The 27,845-nt window shown below is 40.3% G+C and overlaps 1 protein-coding gene across 4 annotated transcripts in view; it reads right to left on the bottom strand.

Annotated features, from left to right (window-relative positions):
- txndc11 (thioredoxin domain containing 11) overlaps positions 1 to 27,845 on the bottom strand; it is a 65,098-nt gene that overhangs the window by 4,791 nt on the left and 32,462 nt on the right. For all 4 annotated transcript variants that reach the window (XM_068003357.1, XM_068003360.1, XM_068003359.1 and 1 more), the window contains 7 exons: positions 25,295 to 25,388; positions 21,248 to 21,360; positions 20,211 to 20,411; positions 13,007 to 13,784; positions 10,241 to 10,386; positions 6,203 to 6,315; positions 4,376 to 4,456 (listed from right to left, as the gene is read on the bottom strand). In XM_068003357.1, coding sequence (XP_067859458.1) covers positions 4,376 to 4,456; positions 6,203 to 6,315; positions 10,241 to 10,386; positions 13,007 to 13,784; positions 20,211 to 20,411; positions 21,248 to 21,360; positions 25,295 to 25,388 — 1,526 coding nt within the window. The remainder of the gene's footprint in view (positions 1 to 4,375; positions 4,457 to 6,202; positions 6,316 to 10,240; positions 10,387 to 13,006; positions 13,785 to 20,210; positions 20,412 to 21,247; positions 21,361 to 25,294; positions 25,389 to 27,845) is intronic.

The raw sequence follows: 27,845 nt of genomic DNA on the forward strand, positions 1-27,845 counted from the left end.
TCCTATTAACACAGGCTATTTAGAGGATGGACAATGCCTCTCAGCTCTTTCTATCTTGCTGCCATCTTAAATTCCTCAATACAAAGGCAACTCATTCAGATAGTCCTACTTCCATGGGCTTCAGCAATTTTTTCCTCACTAATCTTAAAATGGCTTATTCACAGTCCTATGGAAAAAGACACCATAGTTTTATAAAATTATGGATGGAGGATATTCCCCTTGGAGCAAACTTTGTAGCAGGATCTTAAATGGAGATCAAAAAATGTAATGTTTTAAACAACTGGCATTCAAATCTGGCATTTTGCATTACAACAACCAAAACATAATCCCCAGGCAATACGTTATTGGCAGCGCATTGGGTATGATGACATTACTTAACCTACCACCACTACACTGCTGCAATCAAAGTAACATGCCTATCAATGTAAAAGAGATCTGATATCTCTAACAAAAAGTAAGGCATATGACAATTGTTATAGTAGAGACTGTGCTAGGTAGTAGAATGATTCAGCTCATTGGAGATCCAATGACTATTATGGAGTGGAAAGGCATAGGTGCATACTCATGATTCCTATACACCTTCCTGTTTCCAGTCTCAGAAATGCCATTGGAAGATGACAAGCAGAGGTCAGACACTTCCCCACGTGAGACACACACGTGTGCGCACACACACAAAACTATTTTAAAGGTGGTGAACCCCCATTCACAATGTGCAACATACTTAAAACAGCAATCCTTCTTTAATAGGCTCTGCAGCACCTTTTGAATTAAATGTTTCCTGAAACACATCTTTAGGCTATAACCAAACAGTAGGATGGAGCCCCAACATGCTTTACCAATGAAAAGGAGGATGCTTGATTGTGCCCACAACTCTCTACGCAACGAACTACTTGTCCGAGCTGCATCAGTGAGGAAGTGCTAGGAGGAGCCTACGTAATTCCAAACGTGGAAAGAGAAAATTGTAAGGAAGAATCACCTGGGCTGTTATTCCATATCCTTTTATGGCTAGTTTTAAAGGATCATTGGGAACAAGTAACCTGCCCATCCTCTTGGTCAGATTCAATGCAAGGCACAAAAGGAAAAAGAGAAAGTTTATGGCTGGTATCATTACATGCTCTCTTGCATCCATAGTTCAGTTTATAACAGATTTTTGCTGGAAATATTCCACGTAAGTGTGCAATTTTTTTTTAAAAACAAAAAGAATAAGCAATTTCCATCCAAATTTTGTCTATGCTGACTTTGCAGGATGACACAGATGGCCACACAAAGTAATACATAGCACATGATGCATGCAGTTGAACACCAGATGCTTTCTCTGACATACTTAGTGATTGAAAAAACCTCATGCTGAGTTTGCATGTTCCGTCCAATTGTTAACTCATTTACTGTGCTGCAATCTTGCTTAGTAAATAGTTGAAAAACCAATGTATGGCCTTACCTCCCTTGTGAAATGCATAATTGGGAGACCATAACATCATGAATTAATTCAACAATACCATGAGTATCACTGTTGATACTTTACACATCATTTTAGTTCCTCCTGTGCAGCTGTAACAGTACATTTACTATGTCACATTACAACAGTAATTGTACATGAAAAGTACTTGTTTGGCTGTGAAGTGCTTTCGGACACCCTGAAGTTGTGACAAGCTATATATAAATGCAACTTCTTACTTTTTGTCACACAAATAATAAGGAGACAGAGAGCCAATGTAAAACTTCAAACACAGTCAGAAAAAACAATTGACATGCTTTTGGTTTTTATGCTGGGTAAGGAACCTTGTTTAAAAAAGATTAATGCTGAAGACATCGGAAAGGGTTGAATTGGTTTTGAGGTGTAAATGAGACTCATAGGCCCCCAATATTTATAGGGAGGGTGCGGGGGAGCGTCTTTTTGGGGTGAAAACTCGGAAAGGTGGACGTCCTGACGAATTTAAAACGGCACGACCCCATTATCATTTTTAAAATTACGTTTCCCGCCCGCAGCCGGCCAGATTGACAGGCTGTGGCTGGCTGAGAAAGCCAGCGGTAGAACGTCACATAGCCAGGTACGGTCCCTGGCAACGATCACGGGGCATGGCTTGGGATCATAGGTTTGGAGGGGGCAGTTAGCTGATCATTGCAGCAGGTTTGCTCGAGGGGCTTGTGGAGTGGGGGGGGGGGGTGGTGGAGAGCATTCCTGTTCCTACTGGCTCACAAGCAGTTCTATAAAAAGCACTTACCTGTTTGATCCGGCTATTCCCGTCTCCAGTTAGCTGCCAGGTTTCCCGAGCACGGGAAAACCCAGCCGGCCAGCGTTAACTTTAAATCAGGCTCCCAACTGCACTGTGGCAGCCGGATTTCATTATAAATGAACTTTCCTGCCTCTCGAGAGCGGGACACAGACACGGCATGCAACCCACCGACATTTTAAAAAAAAATTGTTCATAGGATGTGGGCGTCGCTGGCAAGGCCAGCATTTATTGCCCATCCCTAATTGCCCTCGAGAAGGTGGTGGTGAGCCGCCTTCTTGAACCGCTGCAGTCCGTGTGGTGAAGGTTCTCCCACAGTACTGTTGGGAAGGGAGTTCCAGGATTTTGACCCAGCAACGATGAAGGATCAGCGATATATTTCCAAGTTGGGAACCAACGGATCAGATCAAAGCTCTGCAGTCCTGCAACATCCAGTCATGAATGGTGGTGGACAGTTAAACAACTAACGGGAGGAGGAGGCTCTGTAAACATCCCCATCCTCAATGATGGCAGAGTCCTGCACGTGAGTGCAAAAGACAAGGCTGAAGTGTTTGCAACCATCTTCAGCCAGAACTGCCGAGTGGATGATCCATCTTGGCCTCCTCCCGATATCCCCACCATCACAGAAGCCAGTCTTCAGCCAATTCGATTCACTCCACGTGATATCAAGAAACGGCTGAGTGCACTGGATACAGCAAAGGCTATGGGCCCCGACGACATCCCAGCTGTAGTGCTGAAGACTTGTGCACCAGGACTAGCCTCTATCCGAACTGTTCTAGTACAGCTATAACATTGGCATCCACCCAACAATGTGGAAAATTGCCGAAGTATGTCCTGTCCACAAAAAGGACAAATCCAATCCGGCCAATTACTGCCCCATCAGTCTACTCTCAATCAGCAGCAAAGTGATGGAAGGTGTCGTTGACAGTGCTATCAAGCGGCACTTACCAAGAACCTGCTCACCGATGCTCAGTTTGGGTTCTGCCAGGACCACTCGGCTCCAGACCTCATTACAGCCTTGGTCCAAACATGGACAAAAGAGCTGAATTCCAGAGATGAGGTGAGGTGAGAGTGACTGCCCTTGACATCAAGGCAGCATTTGACCGAGTGTGGCACCAAGGAGCCCTCGTAAAATTGAAGTCAATGGGAATCAGGGGGAAAACTCTCCAGTGGCTGGAGTCATACCTAGCACAAAGGAAGATGGTAGTGGTTGTTGGAGGCCAATCATCTCAGCCCCAGGACATTGCTGCAGGAGTTCCTCAGGTCAGTGTCCTAGGCCCAACCATCTTCAGCTGCTTCATCAATGACCTTCCCTCCATCATAAGGTCAGAAACGGGGATGTTTGCTGATGATTGCACAGTGTTCAGTTCCATTCGCAACATAAAAATGGTGGCAGGCGTGTATGCAGTGGGTTGGGGTTGCGTTACACAATTTAAAATTTTTAACCCCCCCCCAACTCCTGCCTGTCGTTGCGGGGGGGGGGGGGGGGGGGTTAAAATTCCCTCCATGGTGTAAGGGAGCTGAATTAATAGCAGCATAAAATGCAATTAACTTGGTTGCAGCAGAAAACAGCCACGCAACGCAGTCAGTTTAACTGGCTGCATTAACTCACCTTCCTTACCATGTTGGTTCAGAAACTTCTCAGGGTCACTGGCACTTACCATTTAAAAAAGTGTTTTTAAAAGGGAGACTGATGGCAGGATGGTACCATGTTGCCGTCCAACAGAGCACAAAGGAACACCCCTACAGAGTAATGGTACATCCACTGTATCCACAATTACCATAACCACCGAGCCCCGTTGTGAAACATAAACTGCATTTATATTGAGTTAAGTGCTGTAGTTAGTGCCACTTGGCTCCCCACACACAGCCGAGGTCTTTCTGGGAGCCAGTCTTGGTGATCTGGCAACTTCATTTTAGGATTGCCACTGATTGCACGAGAGCTGGCGTCACCAGCATGGGTATTTCGATATAATAGCAGCTCTAACCGTACACAGTTTGATACAAGTTGGCAATCACACTCGGACAAGCCATGAAAATAGTTGGAGGAAGGAAACTCAATGTCAGGCTATTACAGTAGGGAGCATACAAAAAAAAAGGAATGAGCCCTAATCAAAAAAACATGTAGTTTGTTCATGCCTTACCTGTTACTGGGGAAAAACAGAATAGTTGGAAATCGGTCAACCATATACTCCCAAGGAAGGTCATTTTTGGCAACATTGATTCTGAAAGCATAAAGCAACTTTGTGAATGAGCTTTGTATCCTGCGACCAAAATCATGTGAAAAGGGAGTACCGCAAAGAAAATCAGGATCTATTTTTCCTCTGAATATAAATACAAAGGCTCAAATCAGCTGAAGAACTTAAATAACTTCTATCAACTCATTTGTAGTGACTGGAGAAATTTGAAACTGTACAGTATGATGCATTTTACTTTTGTCAGAAGTTCCGTTTGCATAATTCCTTGATTGCAAAGTTGGTGACTTAAGTTTTTAAAATTCTTTACAATTTCTAAAATAAAACCCCACTTTTTTGGAACTTTTGGCAAGTTATTTTAAGTTTTATTTCACCAAATACTGATATTCCTGTTTTTATATAAACCATAGTACATAGAAATGATTTAGTTTACTTCGAATTTATAAAAAAAGGTTGTTATAAAGATACTGTAAGCCTTAAAAAAAATGCATGGTCACTGTACTGAGTTTCACAGAATAAAGTTTCCTGGTACAGTTCGTTCCAAGAACAGCTTAATTGTTGCCATGCTGACTGATGTGCAGAGTTTTGCTGAGTAATCAAATGTTACTCAGCATTTCTGAGTAACAATTTCTGTACTTTTGGGAAGGGGAGGTGAAGTTGAATACTTGTGCAAGTTTTTCAAGTTCAAACATTTATTACAGTAAATGAGTTTTAACATGACTATTTTAACAGGATTACTGGACATTATTCAGTTTAGAAATGTAGTAAAGAACCTGGAAGGACAAAGTAATTGACCGCAAAACCAAGGTAGAAGAAAAAAGATTTGCATTTATTTTGTGCCTGATTACATCTCCCAGCAATGTCTCAAAGCACTTCATGTGTCATGAAGCACTTTAAAGAACAGCGATAGTTATGTGGGCAAACGTGGCAGCTGTTCTGTTCACAGAAAGATCGAACAGACAACCACGAGCTGAATGACCAGTTAATTAGTTGAACAGAGCACTGGGAGAACACCCAGTGTCATTGGATCTTTAATGTCTACCCGAACAAGCAATTTACCACCTCATTTGAAAGAAAGTATATCAGACAATGTAGCACTCCCTCAATACCGCACTGGAGTGCCAGACTAGCTTACGTATTCAATCTCTGGAGTTGAGCTTAAGCCCACAGCCTTCTGGCTCCAGCGAGTGCAGACCTGACTGAATGACAATATTAGCAGAGAATTCTAATATTTCTTTCTTTCCCCCATGTCCCCTCTTTTTTTAAAAAAAGTTATCACCAGTAAGACTTCACCATAACTTCTTGAAATAAATGACACTTATAATTTGAGACATGGCCTTTTGGCTGCACTATCAAAGGCCAAATGATAGAAGACATCTAGCCACACAGAGCAAGTGTGTAAGGGCCTCATGGCCTTTTCTCATCCTGTACATAATATCACAGCATGAAGCTCACTAACCTGGCAAGAAAGAAATGCAACATCACAAGAAAACAAAATTTCAAGTTAATGTGACACATGCTTGTGTGAAGTAAGATTAGATCCAAGTTTGGGGTTACTTGCCTCACTGAGGGTTTCAATATTTCATTAATCTTGATTCAACAGACTCTCACTAGAATCAGGTGATAATGTCCTATCACTTTGAAAGTAGTGGTGAGGCTGGAGTTGTTGTACATGAATTCAGGAGGTTTTTTTTTGAGGATGGAAGAGAGAAAAATAAAAGCAGGGGAAGGGAAGATGTAAAAAGTTGCTCTGAAACAAATGCAAGTATTTCTTACCTGGCTATTATGATTCCATCATTGGAGTAGAAGAGGCGGGCAACCTGAATAAACACATGATTGAGAACAGTGCAAAATCCACACCATTGAGTGTAGTAGAGTAGCAAGACATTCTGTAAGAGAAAAGAGAGAGTGTTGCATCAGTATTATTATCCTAAGTCTCAAGCCAAGGCAATATTGACCTTTTTGTCTTGCACCTAGCTATTTACTTGGAGCGAGGGAGAAGAAGAATGCTTTTGTTTCCCCCGGTTGAATGTGAGTCAGCCTTTTCACTAAATATAGCTATGCTTGTTTGACATACTATGCATTAAATGAGGGAAAGAGGGGGCGATGAAGATTTGTGCTGTTCGCATTTTCTTTACACATGTTTATAACTTTGCTCTCAATAACAAACATTTTGTGCCCCAAATACTTCGTTAGGATGATAGGATAGCATGTTAGATTTTCTACAGAAATCATGATTGTGTCACAAAGTAATGTTTTAGTCCAGGTAGTTCTATTAATGATCTGTTAGCAGCTGCTGCTGAGGCAACACCATCAGAAAGTAGTTTAAAAAAAAACATTAAAAAAGACTGACCGTTTAAAATGTATGGCTGCCAGATTTTAGGTAATTTAAAATTTTACTTCGGTGCCCCAGTAATACTTTGATTTAGAGTCTTATTGGAATGTAAAAACAAACACTTTTTAAAGAAACAATGTAACTTTGGAACAATTCAGGAAGTACAGTGGATCTAGGGAACAAGTTCCCGACTCAGGTGGTGAGTACAGACTCTCTGCGTGCCTTCAAGACAGCACTGTATCAGTTCCTGATTTAGAAGATGATCATGTCTTCCCAAAGATAGGTAACATACCAGGTGGTGTTTACATGGTCTATGTGGTCTCCTGAACTAGTTTAGATCACCTAAGGGGGGGGGGGGGGGGGAAGGTTGGAGAGGAATTTCCTAGATTCCCCCGCTCCCCCCAGATTGTTTTTGTGCCTCTCCCAAGGGATTACATGACTGATGGTGGTCAGGTGGGTATGTCAGCTGGTGGAAATGGGTGCTTAATTGTGATGCTCCAGGCATCACAGTTCTGTGGGGCAGGCTTGATGGACCAGCTGGTCTTTCCCTGCCTGTCGATTTTGTATGTTCATATTATCTATTTGGCTATGGATACAGCACTTCAGGACACTTCTTCCCAGTGCATGTGCCACTCATCTACCTGCTACTTCGCCAGCGCTACAACATGCAATACTGGCAACAGATATGGAGAAAGCTGCAGTCCACACCCTTTTGCTTTCTTGGCTGATGAATAAGCAGCAAAAGCAGTAGGGATAGGAGGGAACAGAGAGAAAACATAGTCGTGCTTTGGGCTAACGTTACAGCATTCGTTTTACAAGGCCTACAGTTACACCAATCTGCCAAAAAACTACAGAACCATGGGCCCCAACCTTATCAAGTTACATTACCTAGTTTATGGGAAATGCTTTTCAAACTTGCAGTTTTCAAATATTTCCATTTAATAATACGTTTATTTCCCAAATCCCATGGTCGCTTCGAACAGTACTTTGATTTAATTATGTTTCAGGTTGTAAAGGCAAAGGTTACAGGACTTACAGTGACTGAACCATCAAGTTTTCAAACAAGGAGTATTGAGATAAATAGGAGACTACTTAAAAGTTCAGCTTTAGATGAAGACATTTTTTCCCGCTGCGACTCATCATTCCAAAGCGTTTTAGTTCTTGAAAGGATACCACAGAGACTAGCCCCAGATGCACAAGACTTGTACTGTTTTGTACTGATGTCTACACGTCTGTGCATGCAAAAAGTAGAGTAGACAGGAACCACAACCATCTCCACTAATGAAGCATACATCAAAGCAATTAAAGTTTTAAATACATGTCATTTTAAAGGGGAAATACTTTGTGAATAAAATTGGTGGATTCATGCACCATTAATCTGGAACTTCAGAAGGTGCACCACTCTCCTCATCATTATAATCTACAAAGATAATAGGTCTTTAGAGGGATCTATAGTTTTGTCTTCTAAAAGGAAAATCTGATTAAAACACTAACAGTTTTACAGCAACTTGCAGAAGGTGGAGAACATCTGAACAAATATCATTTGTTTTCCCAAATCCAACAACCAATAAAGAAAAGGCAGAGAAGCACTGCCTACATGACATCTGAATTAAAACACATCCAGTCAATTTTAACGGAGCATTCCCAGCATCAGTTTACAAAAAGCAGACATTTATTAAAGATGAACTATACTCAATAGATTTGCCACATGAATCTACACTTAAAACACAACTGCTACATTCATCAGCTCCTTTTAGTTATTATTTGTCCCTGCACTTTATGCTTTAAAACAATTGCTCAGAGCCAGACTTGTGCAGTCCTGCTCTGTTGAATGTTGCCACAGCCCTCATTACCCATTTGTGTCACTGAAGAGGAATTTCACACGATGCCTGTTCTTCAGCTAACTTTTACTAGCACTTTTAAAGAACAAAACAAAAGGATGAACAGAGAATAGAGGTTGTAGTAGCTGCACAAATATATTTGCTTGTAAAATTGTAATTTTGCAACAATTCAGAATATAGACCAGAACGATAATAGACCAGAAGGTTCAATTCCTGGTACATGTTAAGTCAGCTGATCAGTTAGGGTGCTACAATAGGTTTCAGCAGCCTTGGGTTAGGGAGCGAGGGAACAAAAAAATCTGCCAGAGTTGCCATTCCCACATGACATCCTGTGACCAATGCTGGAAAGTGTGGGCATGTAGAAGTAGGTGAGAACAAGATTAAGCTGAAATGTGATGACTGGTATAGTGGAAAAGCTAGTTAACACAAAGCATCTAGGCTCAAAAAGGATTACGGGTCACTTGGACAAGATACCAGAGGGCTGCCAGCATCTATGGAACTGTATCCCAGCATTAATTCCCCATTTTAGGAGAAGGGGAGGAAATCATGGAATCCTGTGACTCAAATGTCCAGATCATCTAACTGAAATCTATCACGTTGCTGTTTGCGGGATCTTGCTGTGCGCAAATTGGCTGACATGTTTTCTACACTGCAACAGTGACTACACTTCAAAAGTACTTCATTAGCTGTAATGCACTTTGGGACATTCTGTGGTCCTGAAAGGTGCTTTATAAATGCAAGTTCATTCTTTTTGATTATTCATCTGGTTTAAGAAATAAATATAACTCAACAGATTTGCTGGTAAATGCATCACATGGTTTGATAATGGCCTATACAGACTAGGAAGATCCAAAATTGAATTCCTAATTGGTGTCAAGTTCCTGAATTTAGCCAGATGGTGGGGCACTAAGGTCGGTCTCAGCATCCTTGGATGGAGGGTGGAATCCCAAATTGGTAGCCTGGGCTCCTGCACCCATTGCTCTCCAGTGGCCCTTGCTGGAAAAAAAAGGCACACGTATCGACATTGGACAGAGTGGAGACTGGACTCTGAATTTCATGCCTTGACTACTATGGTCAAATAGCCCCCTTGCCTTCCCCAACACACACAGTGTAAGCTCATACATGCAGAACAGCAATTCAGGAAAGGAACCAAAACATTGCTGATTCCTGCAGAACCATATACCATCATGAGTCACAACCTTTCAACAGAGGAGGGGGGAAATAGTTTTAAAAACTCTGTCAAAAATACTTTATTGCACTGTCAAACTGAAAGGTTTCCTCCAGTTTTCACAATTGTTCAGGAAATGGCTATGTGATTTATGGAACCCCATTTTCGTTCAGTTAGATCGCAGCTTGGAATAGTGAGCAAAATAGCAATATAACATGAAAACAGCATAAAACCTGAATGAATTTTGTTGAGCAGCAACTAGTTTGCACGGGCATGGTGTCAAAGAACTAGCTATTTGCTGATGTATTTTATAGGGAAATGGGAATCCCCTTTGCCAATACAGCACATAATAATCTTTTAAACTAAACATCACAGTAGCCAGAATGTACTACGGCATTTTCAACAAAACATATGGGCTGTTACCCAAACATGAAAATTCAGATAAGCAGTAACAGAAATTAGAGCTTCACCTTTTCAGCGTCGAGTACTACGCTGTCAAATGTCTGGGTCGTTACTTCGGCAATTAAATATTCTTCCTGAGCTTGAGACTTGGTTCCAGCAATAAGGTGCCGATTTAATGGACTGTATGTCCTACTGTAATTTTTTATAATGTTTTCTGCAACAGGAAAATTGGTATTAAAGTAAAATTTTTATAAACTAAGAAATTTCTCACCTGTACATGTTGCAAACTAAACACAGCTTACATTCCATGACTTTCAGTTTAAATAGACTTCAATTTAAAAATTCAAAAGACGAGGTAAATCCTAGGACCTGGGCTTGAATACAGTTTACTTGACTGAAAAAAGCTTGAGCAGTCTTACTCAAGGTCTACAGGACCAACACTTGCACAATTTGTCACTAAACTAACTCTCTCACTCAATCCATAAACACAGCTTATTGCAAACTGAATCTCACTGAGAAAGGCCATAACAATTGGCCATTATGCAAAATGGGAAAATCAGTAGGGAGTGTTCTTTTAAGGATGAGGTTGAAGTAAATTATTAAAACAAAAGTAGGGGGAGCTTTAGTCTGAATTTGGATATACTTACCATTTTGGGCCCCAGTGTTTTTAAGTTCCATTGCCCAGCATGGACATTCCACACTTGGTAAGCACAAAAAAAACCTCAAAAGAAACCAAACCAATCTGATTCTGAAGGGGTACACATTATACAACAAATTGCTGTTCATCCTATTGGGTCTTTCAATTGAACAACAGCATACATAAATATAATGTACAGCAGCTTAGAACACTGATGACATTTCTTAAGGATGGCCTTGTGCAGTTGCACATTCTTCCACAATACAATGGAGCGGTAGTATATACTCATAATTCCCCAAACGACTTGCCCAAATAGCCAATATTCCTATGCAAGTCTTGAAACAAAGTGTTGGCTGGACATTAAAGCACAGGACAATACTAGATTCTATCCTTACCTGGCGTCCACACATGCACACTTCCAAGACAGATTACTAGATTGGAATGTGGGAAGCCTGGCCGATTCCCCCTTCATAACGCAAGGACTGAAACAAATTGTTGCACCCCTACCACCAGCCTGGCTGAGATCAGCACAGATTGGGCATCAAACCTGGAATCCATTTGGCCTACATGGGTCAGCTACTCACTGGCTAAACCTACTGAGCCAGAAGGAGAGTATGAGAAACTTTCTTTATGGGAGAGAATAATCTGTTGAATCTTATCTTGGTTTGTTCAAAGGTGCTTCAAATAAGGTTAAAACAAGCACTGACCTTTTGCTTGCAGCAGCACACAAAATGCAAATCCAAACTGGAATTATTAGAAAGTCCTAATAGTTCATCTTTGTTGAAGTTGCAGACCTATTCATCCCTAATGTGCAACATTTTTATGACTCCAGTTGACAGTATCAATCTTGTTCGTTCCCACAGAGAATGTATCTTTATATTAAAAAAAGTGTGATGCGAATCTGAAGCAACTCTGATCCTAAAATATTCCAACACATTATCCTCATTCATCACAAACTTTTAATTTCTCAATTAACAGTTCAAAGTTGAAGACATGTCAATTAAAATTCAGCTTGGTCTTTTTAATTCTGTCACGGTACAGAAATCATATCCCAACTTACTTAGGTTTGTTGCAACAATTGGCTGTTTTGTGTGAGACTGATGACTGGTAAAGGTCGGGGGAGTTTGGGGGGGAAATCACAAGACATTCAATTAAAATACAAACATTTTTTGGGATTTGATCAAAACATGTAATTGTTAAATTCAAAAATGAATTGCCAAATCGATTTTAATTAAATTTACTTGGTCCTGATCATTTCTGAAGGGATTTGTCAATCTATCTTTATCACATCGGTGAATCTGTCTGTAGGCTTTGAAGATGAGTCAGGCCAGATAGCTTCTTTGGACAGTGGGGAAAAGGACAAGAACTGCTATGTAAGGATATTACTTGCATCACAATTTAGACTCTAAAGAAGAGCATCCTCACCAAGAGGATCGGCTACAGCATGACCCAAGTGGTGGAAAAGAAATATATTTTTCAGAAATTAGAAAGATTTCTACTAAGGCTGAGCTGTGGTGAAAAGTCGAGAACAATCATTCAGGGATTGAACCTTATTTTCTCTCCTAAATATAGGTTTAAATACAGTTATTGTCCCCTTGCAGAAATCCTTACAATTCAGGATCAGCTGCGTTGCAACGTAGCTGCATAGCTACACCACAGCCAAATCTACATTACTATGGAGATTCAATTTAAAATATCCATTTACTTCGTGTGTGGTTAACTTGGGGGCTAAGCATGCAACTAGGGAGCAATGAAAGTAGTTGATTTCCTGAATAGCAAGGCTATTGAATAGTCGGGACAAACATTTGTATACATAATAAAGTGGTTACGTTGTATGGACTGCTCACTTGTATCTAGACGTACATATTTTCTAAATTGCACAGAACATTCAGCACACAAGTTAACTCAGAAGCGAACGATGGATTATATCTATTCCAGTGATTTGCTCTTCCAATTTAATTTTTCATTTCAGCTTCATTAAGTTGATCTTTCTTTGACTTTTAAATGAAAGGAGCAAAATGGAGAAGGAGAAATTTGAGCATATTTATGAAAGTTAAACTTAAATGAAACAGCAATAGAACTTGGCTGTAAATTGGCTAAACAGATTAAATCAACACTATAAAAAGAAGAATAAAAAGAGTATTACAGATCGCTGAAATCTCAGCTACATTTAATATATATTTGCATAGGTACCTACCAATAGATGATTTATCAAGGATCTGCTTTTGGTCAAGGACATAATGAACTTCATCCCATAGATCAACAATTGCAGCAAACTCTTGCACCTGTGCAGATTCATTGGCTCCTAATCTAGTGGCAAATCTCCAGTGCAAATTTGAATCCAACAAGTAAAAGTTTAGAGTTTTATTAGTATTGCAGCTCAGTCCTGTAATGCGGATTTGACTATGGTGTAGATCGAGAACAGCCGATGCTCTGTCCTCAATGTGAGGAAAAGAACTGTGGGAAATCACTCCACTTGCATGATCTATACTGGAAAACGGTTCTGAAGGGGCAAGGGAATGAGTTTGTTCAGACTTAAATGAACTGCTGAATGTCCTGCAGCAGGCAGTGTAGTAGTTGAAAGGACTGTAATAGCTCAAGAAATTGCTGCATTCTACGGTGCTCGATTGCAAATGGAAGAAAGTTTGTTCTCGGAGGTAGAATGAATCCAGCGCTGCCTCCATCGCCATGAAGTCGCACTCTGGAATGTGGACCATACTTGGTCGAATTCCAACTGTCTGATTAACACACAATTCACAGATATTGTGAGTTTGGGCTATAGTGTGCCACTGGGGAAGCACTACTGTGTTACAACAAGATTTCCTAGTTCGGAAGAAAGGTTCCACTACACGTGGAGAGGAATCTGTGGATTGATTTTCCAGGTCAGCCTGCTCGGTCTCTTCCATGTACCGTAGTACACGTTGAACGGTCTTGCTGTTGTTACAGTTGCGATATTTAAGAGCAACTTCAGTTATCTGAGCAAAGAAAAAGGAGGGGGGGGGTGGGGGGGGGAAAAAAATCAGTTGCATGTTTCACAGTAATGATCATGGTAATGCTGTGTTATTGAGCAATGGTCATCAATATGTAGCATTGCAGAGATCAGGCTCAATTCCCCACCCCATTAAGTTTCCAATTCCAAGCATCAAATGGCAGCAGAATTTGAGTCTTTCTACAAGAAGAGGCATCTCCACCAGCCCACTCATTCATCTCCTGGAAACCAGCCAGGGTGAAATGGGCAGTTGTGCCTCCTTCCCTCTAACTTGGCATACCCTCAGTGGTAATATAGAATGAAGAGAACAAAAAAATAGAATATTCCACTTCTTTCAAACTGTGGAAGCAAACTTCACTGTTAAATGAATAGGTGAATGTATTTTACTATGCAGCCTCTCTGCTCGTTAAACTAAATTCAACTATTAAATTCAGCCAGATTGAACATTTTACCATAATTTATAAACACATTCTTTGTTATGCACCATATGGACACATTAGTACATTTAGCATTTTCTGTTAAAAAGGTTAAGTCAATACTGAAGGAGCTCCCAATGGCTCAGTGGGCAAATGCATGACTTGATACAGTAGTAACCATACAAACCAGGAAGTCCTGGTTGAGTTGGCTTAGCTGATCTCAACCAGGGCAGCAGCAGAAGTGCTACATATGGGTGCAGCATCCTGGGCTTGTTAAGTAACACAGTAAGTCATCCAGAGTACCCCATCCTGATCCATCAAGTGTACGGTTGCTGGGAGGACAGAATAGGGATCAGGTGTGATTCCGCCCTCCAGATTGCAGTAACCTACCAACACTTACCATTGAGGCCTATCCATGAAGAATGGCCACATGGATGAGGTTATGGAGGGCTGCAGCAACCATGGAACCAAAGTCAGCTTGAGCTTCAGGAGAAAGTTGGGGGGGGGGGGCGGGGCGGGGCGGGGGAAGAGAGGGAGGAGGAGGAGAGTGACAAGGTTTGTATAGTTGTTGCAAAATTTCCCTGTTGTTGAAAAAGAGTCATTCTGCCTTATTGCAGAATATTGGGTTATCTTTATCAAAATCCTGGTAGTAATAACGAGCAAGTCACTGCTTGGGATTAGTACAGTAACTCTGGTTTAACAGAATAATTTTTTTAAAAAACTGTGCAGAGCCACTGCTTACAAAATGGTTTCCACATGTTGCATATCTATCCAAAACAACATTCCCTTTGTTGGTAATAAAGATGATTTATAGATCATGATTGAAGCTGTATTCCTGCATTCTGGGCTTTAACACATTTTGACAGAAACTGGATACGGCTTTGTGGTTGGAGTTATTCAGCTGATCGTGCAAGCCAGAAATGTATGGGCAGCCAAACATCAATCCTAACTGCAGCAACACCCAATACTAAAATCAAGACAAAGTCAATAGTATTTTTAAAAAGAGGCGTTAATGGAATAACTCATGTTGCGTTTTGAGGACACATTTTTAAAATGCAACACGATTTTCCAAATGGAAAATCTGAGAAGTGTGGAGAAGAGATCAGGATGAATAGTACAGAAATTTAAATAGATGCCAAAAAAGTAGAAATTTTATTTTAAAAAATGATATATATTTCTCTTTCTGTACATGCTCCATAATAGATACTGGCAAAATTATTTTGTTGATAAATAAATCTGATAGTAGTTTGTCTTGTATTCAGTGCATTAATGGCATAAAGTTTTCAGTTATCAGAACCAACAGGGGACGTACTGGGCAAAAAACATATTTCACCAGTAACTACTGCAAATGGGGTTCACTGCTCGGCCTGGGCAACAAAGAATAAAGATGCACATTTCAGCTTGCAAGGGAAATTGTCTGCTTACGGAAATAACTCCAACTCTAACTTATATAGCGCCTTTAACATAGTAAAACATCCTAAGGTGCTTCACAGGAGTGTTATCAAACAAAATTTGACACTGAGCCACGTAAGGAGCTAACAGGTGACCAAAAGCTTGGTTAAAGAGGTAGGTTTTTAAAAAGGAGGAGAGAGGTAGAGAGACACAGAGGTTTAGGGAAGGAAATCCAGAGTTTAGGGCCTATGCAGCTGAAGGCATGGCCACCAATGGTGGAGCGATTAAAATCGGGGATGCACAAGAGGTCAGAATTGGAGGACTGCAGAGATCTCAAAAGGGTTGTAGGGCAGGAGTGGGTTACAGAGATAGGGAGGGGTGAGGCCGTGGAGTGATTTGAAAACAAGGATAAGAAATTTAAAATAGATGCGCTGCCGGACCAGGAGCCAATGTAGGTCAGCGAGCACAGGTGATGGGCGAACGGGACTTGGTGTGAGTTAGGATACGGGCAGCAAAGCTCAAGTTTATGGAGGATGGAAGGCCAGCCAGGAGAGCACTGGAATAGCCAAGTCTCGAGGTAACAACAACTTGCATTTATATAGTGTCTTTAACATAGTAAAACATCCCAAAGCACTTCACAGGAGCATGATCAAACAAAATCTGACACCGAGCCACATAAGGAGATATTAGGAGAGATGACCCAAAGGCATGGATAAGGGTTTCAGCAGCAGATGAGCCGAGGCAGGGACAATGTTACGGAGATGGAAGTAGGTGGTCTCGATGATCAAGCGGATATGTGGTTGGAAGCTCATCTCAGGGTCAAACAGGCCAGCAAGGTTGCGAACGTTCCAATTCAGCCTCACAGTGGTCAGGGAGAGGGATGGAATCGGTGACTAGGGAACGGAGTTTGTGGTGGCTACCGAAGACAATGGCTTTGGTCTTCCCAATATTTAGTCAGAGGAAATTTTTGCTCATCCAGTGCTGGATGTCGGACAAGCAGCGTGACAAATCAGAGACAGTGGAGGGGTCGAGAGAAGTGGTGGTGCAGTAGAGCTGGATGTCATCAGCGTACATGTGAAACCTGACGTCTTGTTTTTGGATGATGTCACCGAGGGGCAGCATGCAGACGAGGAATGGGAGGGGGCCGAGGACAGATCATTGGGGACTCCAAAGGTAATGGTGCAGGAGCGGGAAGAGAAGTAATTGCAGGTGATTCTCAGGCTATGAGTGGATAGATAAGGCAGTCCCACAACGACGGAGAAAAGGCATTGGAGGATGGTGTTGTCAACTGTGTCAAAAGGCTGACAAAAAAGATGTCCTGGTGGGGGAAAGTAGTGGAAGCCCAAACTGTAACAAATACAGTATATATTCCTAGATACACTGTCTGTTTAAAAACCATGTGCATTCATAGCTTCTCACTGGAACCTTTTATACATTTAGACTTTCATTTGGTGAGTGTCGATCACTGGACGACACATGACAACAGTGTCCCCTTTCAAAGTGTTCATTCTCAGTCAGACAGTGGATGGGATTGTTGGCCATACCAATTTATTGCAATTAAGTCTGCTGAGTATTTTGTTTCAGCAAATACTCTGCAGGAACTTACAACAACTTGCATTTATGTAGCGCCTTTAACGTAGTACAATATCCCAAAGTACTTACTACCTGGTAGGCACACTGCAAGGCAGTCCCTTGTTCTGAGCAATGCCAGCACATTCAGTCACTCTTGCAAAAGAGATACAACTTCAAATTTGAGTATTTAAACTATATTAAATACCACATTAAAATGTATACATCTTGCAGTAAATATTCTTAAGGTGTTCATACACCTTTAATATTAAAAGTATCACGTTTAGGGGACTGGGTTTGAAGTAGATTAGACAATCCTCTTTAACTTCAGACTCAAGTTCAAATCCAAGCTGGATTAATGTAAATTAAAAGTCTGTCTCAGAACAAGTTTGGGCGGTTGCTAACACAGTTTTGATAGCCATGGACCCACGACATTCTTAATTTAGCAATCTCATTCAACCATACGAAGGCTGAGGTGGGGAATGAGAAAAAAGTCAAACTGGTGCAGGAAAGTGTGCACTTCTGAGGTTGAGACAAGAGAAGAGGAAGTTTTACACTGTATCTCACTGTGCAATGCCTAACCTGGGGGTGCTTGGTATACACTGGGTGCCCATATATGGGAAATGTTCTATTGCTCAACACTAACACCTTGAAGAGCACAAAAATAGTTTTTAAATAATGAAATTTGCTTATGCCAACAATTTTGAAGTAGAATTGTGCTAAGCTTGTGGTATCCTTCTCGAGGTTAAACCATTTCCTCTCGTTACATGTATTACGTAAATGAGGTTCTATACTAAAATCAATAAAGGAAACAAAAATGACATGCTTTTACAGATTTAGATGTTACAAGAATAGCAAACGGATATATTTTTAGTGCTTGCAACACAATCTGCTTCCAATTTTTGGAATCAAATGCTGAAATCATAAAATCGTCATGGCATGTCATCAATTCTTCAGATAAAAGTTATCTCTTGCAAAGAAACATTTTTCTATGCATGTGCTGCTATTATAAATGACGTGGAGAACTAACTTTTTGTAAACCCTGGCATATAAAAGTTGCGTGGAATAATTTCCTGAGAATTTTCTCTTCAAAAAAAATCCACCTGTTCAATAAAATCCTTCAGTTAAACAGCCCCCTTTTCATATACCATATGTAGTATATACAAAACACTTGGTTACAAAAATGTAAAGAAAACAAGGGTAGATTAAAGAGAAGTGCCCAAGAATCAAATTGTTTCATGACCTCCTGGGTTGCACACGTCTACTTCTTGAAGCATCAAGCAAAAGAACAAGTATTTTAGGCCACTGGATACTGGTTCAAGTCTACTGAGCGACTGGATCTGTTTGCAGTTTCTGCCAATGGTGCACTGTGCCAATCTAGCAGGGATTACTGAATAGATTTTCTGGACTCCCTCTACATTTAATTTTTGAGCTCTGAATTATAGTGGCCAGTAAGGAAAATAAATAAGGTACCACATCTACCCATCGAGTTGGAATAGTAGAATAAGAAATTTGTATAGTGCAGCTGGAAATTTACCAGCCAGGATATTTTAAAGGGTTATTGCTCTTGTTTAGAGCAGGACACGATGGACAATAAGTAAACAGATTTGTGAAACTAGCCTTCCATTGGTACTGATATGCCTGCTCTATAAGGAGTATCTCAGAAGAAGATGGGAACGGTGTGATGGTGGTAACACCAGCTCAAGAGGGTTGGAATAGTAGAACTGGAGATAGCCAGATGATGAAATTGTATACTTTCAGAAACGGAAAAGTCAGAAATATCGTAAAGACGCACAGCACTGTCGCAGGGTTGAGACTACTGTGGAGCAGAGGTATGGTCATTAACAATTGATGATTTCATGGACATTTGAACTTGCGAGAGAGATACCAGCTGAATACAAATTGGATTGGAGACTTTGTGCAATTAAACAACAGTCATTTAAATGAAAGGTCGGGGGGGGGGGGGGGGGTAATCAGTGTCATATCAAACATATCAATTCTACATTTGGTTAAGCAGATATGGAAAAAAAAATCAGCCAGGATGTAGAGTTTAGTTAGCTTTTGATCAAAGAAGTGGTAAATTTTGAATATTTCCTGCTGAACATTAATACAGCAGCGTTAATCCCATTTGCCATTCTAAAAATGGAAGCCACAAATGAATCCTGTTGGGCTGACATTTTCTGCTTCACATTCAAAACCTTTCAATATGTCGAATGAAAATGAACTGGACTTAGCAGATATAGTAAAACACTGATGACAATGGAAGGAAGTTGCTGAAACTGTCCGATTTAAGGTTTGTCTGTTGTTACAGGGGGTGGGTGAGGTACAAAGAAAAAGATAGCTTGGTGTAGGACAATTGCCAATATTTCAACATACCTACTTGGATGATCAAAAACAGACAATTTGTTGTGTGCCAAATCATCGCCTTGTATTACAGTATTACCCTCTTGAGCTGGTGTTACCACCATCACACCGTTCCCATCTTCTTCTGAGATACTCCTTATAGAGCAGGCATATCAGTACCAATGGAAGGCTAGTTTCACAAATCTGTTTACTTATTGTCCATCGTGTCCTGCTCTAAACAAGAGCAATAACCCTTTAAAATATCCTGGCTGGTAAATTTCCAGCTGCACTATACAAATTTCTTATTCTACTATTCCAACTCGATGGGTAGATGTGGTACCTTATTTATTTTCCATAAGCCAAACCCCTCAACTATCAAAATGCCCAAGTCCCAGATGAAGATATTGGCCATCAAGGTCACACAGTAAAAGATATGAACTCAAAAAATCTACAGTTTCAAAGATGATAAACCTGCAGAAAAAGCCTTCAAGACAAGCTAGTTTGCTGTATCTGATAGGAATGTAGCAACAGCTAGCAGAAAAGAATCACGCTAACATTAAGTGGCTGGAAAGCACTTCAGAAACTGAACAGGGAAGTGTCGGAGGGCTTGAGGAGTCTGCCCCCCCCCTCCACCACCCCGAAAGCTCTACTGCAACATTCAAATCACATATTTCCATGTCTTTAGTCCTCACCTCCTCCATTAGTGGTTGTTTATCAGCTAATGGGCTGAAGGGGAAAAACAGTAATAATGCTGGGCCTTTCTTCAGTTCATTGTTTAGGAGGAGGCTCTTGCCTCCATGTGGTCGCAACCAATGTATAAAAGTCTCTCTGTTCTCAAAGGCCCAGCTATACACATTCACTGCGGTGAAGTTTAGGACCCCGTGAGGAAAGACCTGTAGAAGGAAGAAAGATCAAAGATTCAGGATGTTATAGGTCCTACTTTGCAAAAGTAGATAAATCCAAATGATCAAAATATAATAAAAAATAAAATGACAATGAACTTTCCCTCAGCACAGAAAGATCTGAATTCTATATATATTGCACACGTATTTTCTCTTGCCTTTTAGGTCTCCCATGCCACAATCAGATTCTCAACGAAATTGGGAGCAAGTTTCCAAAGGCAAGCTCAAAGGCAGGGTTTGTACACCTTGGGAGTTACTCATCCACCAGTCTTTCCTGACTCTCAGGGAGGGGAGCATCTAACAACTCACCCTGCGAGTAAATCCATGTCCTACCATTCAGTGTCGACATGTGCTACATACACCAAACTATATTGGAAAGACAATCATTTTTCAGGCCTCCATAGAAATTACAATAGGCCATTCGACCCAGTCCATATTGGTGTTCATCCTTCATGTGATCAGTACTCTCAATCCCATGTTTATTCCCCTTTCCTTCAACCACCTACCTAACTTATTTTTAAATGTTGGCATGGTGTCTGCTTCAATCACGAACTCTGGTACTGCATTCCACAGTTTCACAACCCTTCATATGAAAACTGTTTCTCCTGCTCTCGGTCCTAAATCTTTGTTCAACTCTCATCTCAAAAGAAACAAACAGACTTGGTTCCTTAGTCCACCACCAAATCTGATGGTTCATTCTTCACTTTAGCTTTAGTAACCAACTAGTAAATAAATATTTTCAAAAGCAGTACTTTACACACTAATTTCAGAAAATTATAGTAATATACATATAATTGAAGACTGGCTATAAATTAACTGGTACTTACTAAGGAAGAGTTGAAATGCCTATGCATATAAATTGTTCCAGGACTGGTTACTGATATCTCTTCGGCCACTTGCTTGCTAGTTATCACACCAAAGCGAATTGTTCCTTGATGATCTGAAATCACAGTTATGTCTTGTTTTATTCAGATCTCAAAAATTAATTCTACAACATCTTAGGATCAAAATGCTCAATGTAATGAGACTGTTTTTTCACTATGAAATTTCTAGTTACAATGACATGTTTAATGAGGACCTATTCCACTTTTTTTAATATAAAAGCATGACACCCCAAACCCTGAAAAGGTACTTCTAGGGCATCAATGAGAGTCATTTTTTTCACACCATCACACAGCTTTACCCAAAAATTTATTTCAAATTTAGGGCATTTTACAATCAAAGATACTTGAGATGAGATGACAATTTCTAAGTTTTAATCAAACAGCTTTGTGTGATCAGAAAGCCACTTCTACTCATCTAAATAAAATGTATTCTAGTACCATAGCACCAGTTTATACAAAAAATTGTTTTAATTCAGAGTTTTTGCAATAAAAACCTCAGACATGTGCATTTCATTAACTAACGAGAACAACTAGCATAATGGGTTGTAAGGCATCAATGACCTCAGTGTAATTCTACGTGCTGACATGACAGTTTAGACATTAGAAACAAACATTCATAAAGGAATGTGCAAATTCCAAGCAAACCCACTGTAGTTTCTAATGTTCTATTTAAATTAGAATTCGGACTGATTGTATGCGCCAGTTCTATTGATGCCAAGCCCATCTGATCTGAACCGCAAGCACAATGGAACTGCGCAGATTGTGCATGTGTAGTTATTCAAAAGTTTTCAATGTTGTGGAATATTTGCATAGGCCAGCAATGTCAAAACAGCATTACTGGCATGTACAGGCAGGCTGAGGGTTCAACTCATCTGAAGCTAGAATCAAAATGACAGGGGTATAATAAAATGATTGACTGTACTATTCTCTGCAGAGGCAAAGTAACCTGCAAAACATCATACTATTAAAGCAATACATTTCATAGATTAATCCAAATTCAAGAGAACAAATTCCATAATTTACATGTAAACGTTATGAACTTTAAACACTGCTTCAAAAAAAGTGCTCCATTCAACTAAGCAGTGATTTATAATGATCTATATAGCAGGTATTGCTTTCAGTGAGAGACCAATAAGCGTGTGCATTATTGTCACAAGGGTACAAATGGTACCAGAGAAGTAGCTCAAAGAAACACATGTTTTCCCCTTCCCTTTGAGGTGATTTTTATTAATGAGGGAAGGTGGCATCAAATTAACACCAGGCTTTAATAATGTCAAAACATGCTGATGTTCCAACTTGATCAATCCAATAAATAAAAAAGGTACACAGAAAAATACATTTATTTTGTGGCCTTAACTTTTGCAGTTCCAAGTGGCAAATTTCAGTTATTCCCAACATTAAATAACAAATGTTTGTTGCTCCCTTGGAACATATTTGATTTTCCACATTTAAGCCACCGTATTTTTAATCTTCACCCATTTTTCCCCTATATAGTTGTGAGTTTAGCTTTATATTCCCCCATTTCTCTTCCCCATCGTCCCTGCCCACTACCATATTTCCTCCTTCGATGGGAGAATGGAACAGACTGTGGTTGCTACGAATGGTACTGTAATATTAGTGTTTTTCTTTTCCAATTTTCTTTGAGGGTGTTAAATCTTGCTTGCATACCTCACCACAAGTGGACATTCTGAATAGCAATACTCACTATCTGGGCTTGCTGAAGACTGAGGAGAACATTTCAGTAGAATCTGTGTTCTCACCCAATGTCCACACAAGCATTCTCCAGCAGGATCATTAAATAGTGATCAGAAGCACAAGCCCATGTTGATTATTGCCTTCCTGGAACAAGGATGGAAAGGCCAATTGTCATGCACCAAATACTACCCCAGCTAATTAGTCATAAACCAGGAATCTTGTTTGGCATGGCTTAGTACAATATTGACCAATGCCTTATATCCAGATCACCAGGAGGGGAGCTCCATTATCAGTTTTTATGGAGTTAAGTGTGGAGCAGAGTTTGAATTAGACAGTCCAGCATTCAGCTATCAGGGCAGTCTTCAAATTGGTCAAACTGAAGATTATTTTATATTCAGCAACACAACAGCTGAGGTACAATATGCTGCCTGACAAAGTAAAGATTTTGGGGTAGAAATTCCATTCCTGTGCTCACCGGCCTGTGATTTTCTGCTCATTCACTTTAATGGTAGGAAAAAAATTGGGGGCTGGCGAGCACAGAAGCGGAATTCCTGCCCCGATGTATATCGACGCATACTTAATTCAAGCCAAGCAAGAGTGGCTTAGCCATACCAACTCAAGAAAGCACTTCAATTTCATAGATATGCAGCAGAAATGTTAATATTGGATCTCAGATGGTATTCTTTACACTTTTAAAAAGTACAAGGTAAAATTTTAGCAACTCTCCAATCAGAGTACAATGTAGAAAAAACAAAAACGAACACTGAACAGTCATAAAACTGAATGACAAGAAAAACCAAGTACAGTTGCAGCTCAAAAAGCAAATAAAAAGTAAACCAGTCTTCTCTAGGCCAGAACTACAGAAAGTGGAAGCTATTGTTGAGAACAACAAAAACAGAAGTACAGCTAAGGGGGAGGTCCTATCTATACCCACACACATGGAAGAGGATCAGATGGGCAATGTCTGATCAGCAAAACATTAACTCATTAATACAGAGAAGATGCTGAATAAAAAAAAACTAATTTCACTCACAAGCTGAATAAATATAACATGTAATGTTTGCTGCATCACATCATCAACTTAAAATGTCTTCTATTGGTTACTGTATAGATAACAAAAAGGACAGTAAAGTCAAATTAACAGGAGTGCTTGAAATCAAATGTTTCTTAACTGTGGATATTTTTAATAGGACATAATAGGGCTGCGTTCCTATAGTACATTCAAACTGGCTAACAATTGTTCCAAGTGTCAGAGAACTTTGCATCTCCTGCACATTATGCAACTAAATAGGAGAAAGGGAGCATGTTGCAAATGGTATTGCAATTGCTGCTATAATCCTAAACAAAAATTACAGTACTGGTTTTGAATTTTGCACTAAATATCTACTAGTTATAAATTACATTTTAATTGACTAAAACATAAACTTTGCAAGGATTCCCCTTTCTCTTGCTGATGTATTGTTACACGAGTATATCAGCAGTCCTCAGTGCCCCACAAATTACAGTTGTCATTAGTTTATTAATCTTATAGTCAACATCAACATTTGGAGAAATGCACCTGTGACATTCTAACAAAATTAATGATTAGCCAGAGGCTGTCTAGACTTCCCATTAAATTGTAAGTACAGTTTATAGAGCTTGTAAAACTGCACAGAGCCAAAAGATGTCTCAATGATCCCCTTCTTTGAACTGGCATTTTCAAGTCTTGTGCAGCAAAGCTCTCTGACACTTGGAACAATTGTTAGCCAGTTTGAATGTACTATAGGAACGCAGCCCTATTATGTCCTATTAATGTACTAATGTGCCACCAAGTCTGAATTTAAAGCATTTCAGTTTAATAGTAAAATAATTCTCAGAATCTTCATACCACTTCTGCTAGTGTTATAAGAAAGTTTGCAACACATGCTCAAAGTTAGAATCAGATTATAGGCCTCCAGATTGGCTGCTAACCAATCAAAATCACAGACATTGGAATAGGCAAGGATCATCCTTTTATATAGTCTTTGAAATAGAAAAATATCTCCTACTTCAATATCCACAAGATAAATAGCTTTTAAAAAAAGGGAAGTGGATAAATATAAGAAAAAAAATTAAAAGGTTATGGGAAAGGGCAGGGAATGGGGAAGGGCAGGCAAGATGGGCCAAATGGTCTCTTCCTGTACTGTAAAATTCTATATGATTCTACAATGAATTAGAATGCTTACACCCAACAGTAAATTGAAAGTTTATATTGCATAGTTTACTTTTGGCATAGGCCTGTTACTCTAGCACTCAAAAACTAACGAGAAGTCTTACCTCTTTTTAATGCATGCAATGCAGTAATGTAGAGTGTCAGGTAACCTGGAGGCTGTGGTGAGGCACTGAACTCAAAAAATCCAAGAACACCTGGCTGTGTTGAAGAGGGAAAATGAAATTAAGACAACTGGAAAACTTTTGAGAAAGCTCATCAGCATCTGCCACCATATGTTCACATAACTCATACCCAAAACACCTGACACCATGGGAATCTCCAGTTACTTATACAACTATTACGGTTTCTGTCAAATGTAATTTAACATCTGTTAAAGTCAAATGATTCATCCACAAAGGGTGCCAGATGGCATACTGCTACATAAAGGTTGTCATGATTGGCACATAACACTCATATGACCCTGTCTACACAGCAATAACTCCTCAAAAGAAGCCATATTATATAAACAAAAACTGCTAATAACTCATGCATTATGCCCAGGCATCACTCATTATGAATGATAATGGGACTGGTTTGCCCACATGCGCTAGTTAGAAACTACTGAATTTAAATAAAAAATGTTACAGTTATATTACATTAAATTAAATAGAACTGACCATTTCAAAAGCAACTTCCATTTTTCCACAATTTACAAAAAATTAACAGCACAGCCATATAGATACAATTGGCTTCAGTGACACTGAGCTAGGTTGGGAAAGGCAGTGGGGTGGGGAGGGGGGGGGGGGAGGGAGGGGGAGAAGTGTGAGCTCTTATTCCCATTCATTATCCTGCTGGAAAGCACATGCCCGTGAACATTAGGAGTCCAGCTCTCCAGTAGGGCAGAGGATGTCAATCATGAGCAAGTCTTCATGTGAACTTAGACCCTGACCCCTCAAGATGGCATTTGGTATCTCTAAAAACACACAACCCTCCATCCTCTCTTGACTCATTACTAAAGGCGCAGTCGGTCCTGGAGATCAGCTCCCACCTCTGAAGCCAAATCATACTTGGGTGCAGGCAGAGAGTCGCAGGCAGGTGAAGCAAGCGATTAAATCATGCTGCGAAATGCATCAGGTGCATTGAAAAAAAAAGCACAGTGAAAAAAAAAACTATTGTTAACAATTTCAGCATTTTTTTTAAAACTAACACTTTTAATGGACTTCATCATTGCGGGAACCACAGGACAGTAGCTGGTTTAAAAGGCGAGTAAACAAATAGGCTTCAGCATGGGAAGATATTTATACAGCACATGAAAGAGGGACAAAAGATAATCACATAAATGCCATTAGCCCCATGGTATTAAAAGCAAAGCAACTACATTCTCAGGTGATATTTTCTCCCCACCCCCCAATCAAGCTGGCCATACCCTTGTAAAATATGGAAGATCATGGGGTGTTAAAATTCCTATTTTAAAAAAGACAGAAATGCTCATTTTGCCTCTATAATTAACAACAAGCAAATAAAATTGAACTCAGAAATTGTACCACTATGGAGAAAAACAGGCATTCTGCCATTTTCTCATTAAAAAAGGAATTTGACCCCATGCTGTTATAAAAATAATTACATTTAGCTGTCATATTTATCTTGGACCCAAACCCAATATTTACATTTATATTAAGGCTGGGACATCAGCAGAGTGGGACTCAAGACCAGACCTATAATGTCAGATCACTGCTCTTTTTATGTAACTATCAGCGCCCTGTATATTGCATGATGTGGAGATGCCGGTGATGGACTGGGGTTGACAATTGTAAACAATTTTACAACACCAAGTTATAGTCCAGCAATTTTATTTTAAATTCACAAGCTTTCGGAGATTTTCTCCTTCCTCAGGCAAATGTTTCAAGATCTCCTTGAAGCCTACGCATTTATACATATTGAACAATAATACATGGTGTTTACAGACTGCCCCTGCAACTGCCCGTTGCCAAGGCAATCACCGTGTTCAGACAGAGAGGTGTTACCTGCAGAACCTCCGAATACACATTCAACAAAAAAACAAACAGGGAAAAAAAACAGAGAAAAAAAAACACAGAGAGAGGCAGAAACATCCGGAAGGCAGAGAGAGCCAGCAAATGACCCATTATATTAAAAACAGATAACATTTGTTCGCTGGTGGGGTAACGTGTAGCGTGACATGAACCCAAGATCCCGGTTGAGGCCGTCCTCATGGGTGCGGAACTTGGCTATCAATTTCTGCTCGACGATTTTGCGTTGTCGTGTGTCTCGAAGGCCGCCTTGGAGTACGCTTACCCGAAGGTCGGTGGATGAATGTCCATGACTGCTGAAGTGTTCCCCGACTGGGAGGGAACCCTCCTGTTTGGCGATTGTTGCGCGGTGTCCGTTCATCCGTTGTCGCAGCGTCTGCATGGTCTCGCCAATGTACCATGCTCTGGGGCATCCTTTCCTGCAACGTATGAGGTAGACAACGTTGGCTGAGTCACAGGAGTATGAACCATGCACCTGGTGGGTGGTGTCACCACCCACCAGGTGCATGGTTCATACTCCTGTGACTCAGCCAACGTTGTCTACCTCATACGTTGCAGGAAAGGATGCCCCAGAGCATGGTACATTGGCGAGACCATGCAGACGCTGCGACAACGGATGAACGGACAC

This window comes from Heptranchias perlo, chromosome 22 (genome assembly GCF_035084215.1).
Source record: "Heptranchias perlo isolate sHepPer1 chromosome 22, sHepPer1.hap1, whole genome shotgun sequence".
NCBI classification, from domain to species: Eukaryota; Metazoa; Chordata; class Chondrichthyes; order Hexanchiformes; family Hexanchidae; genus Heptranchias; species Heptranchias perlo.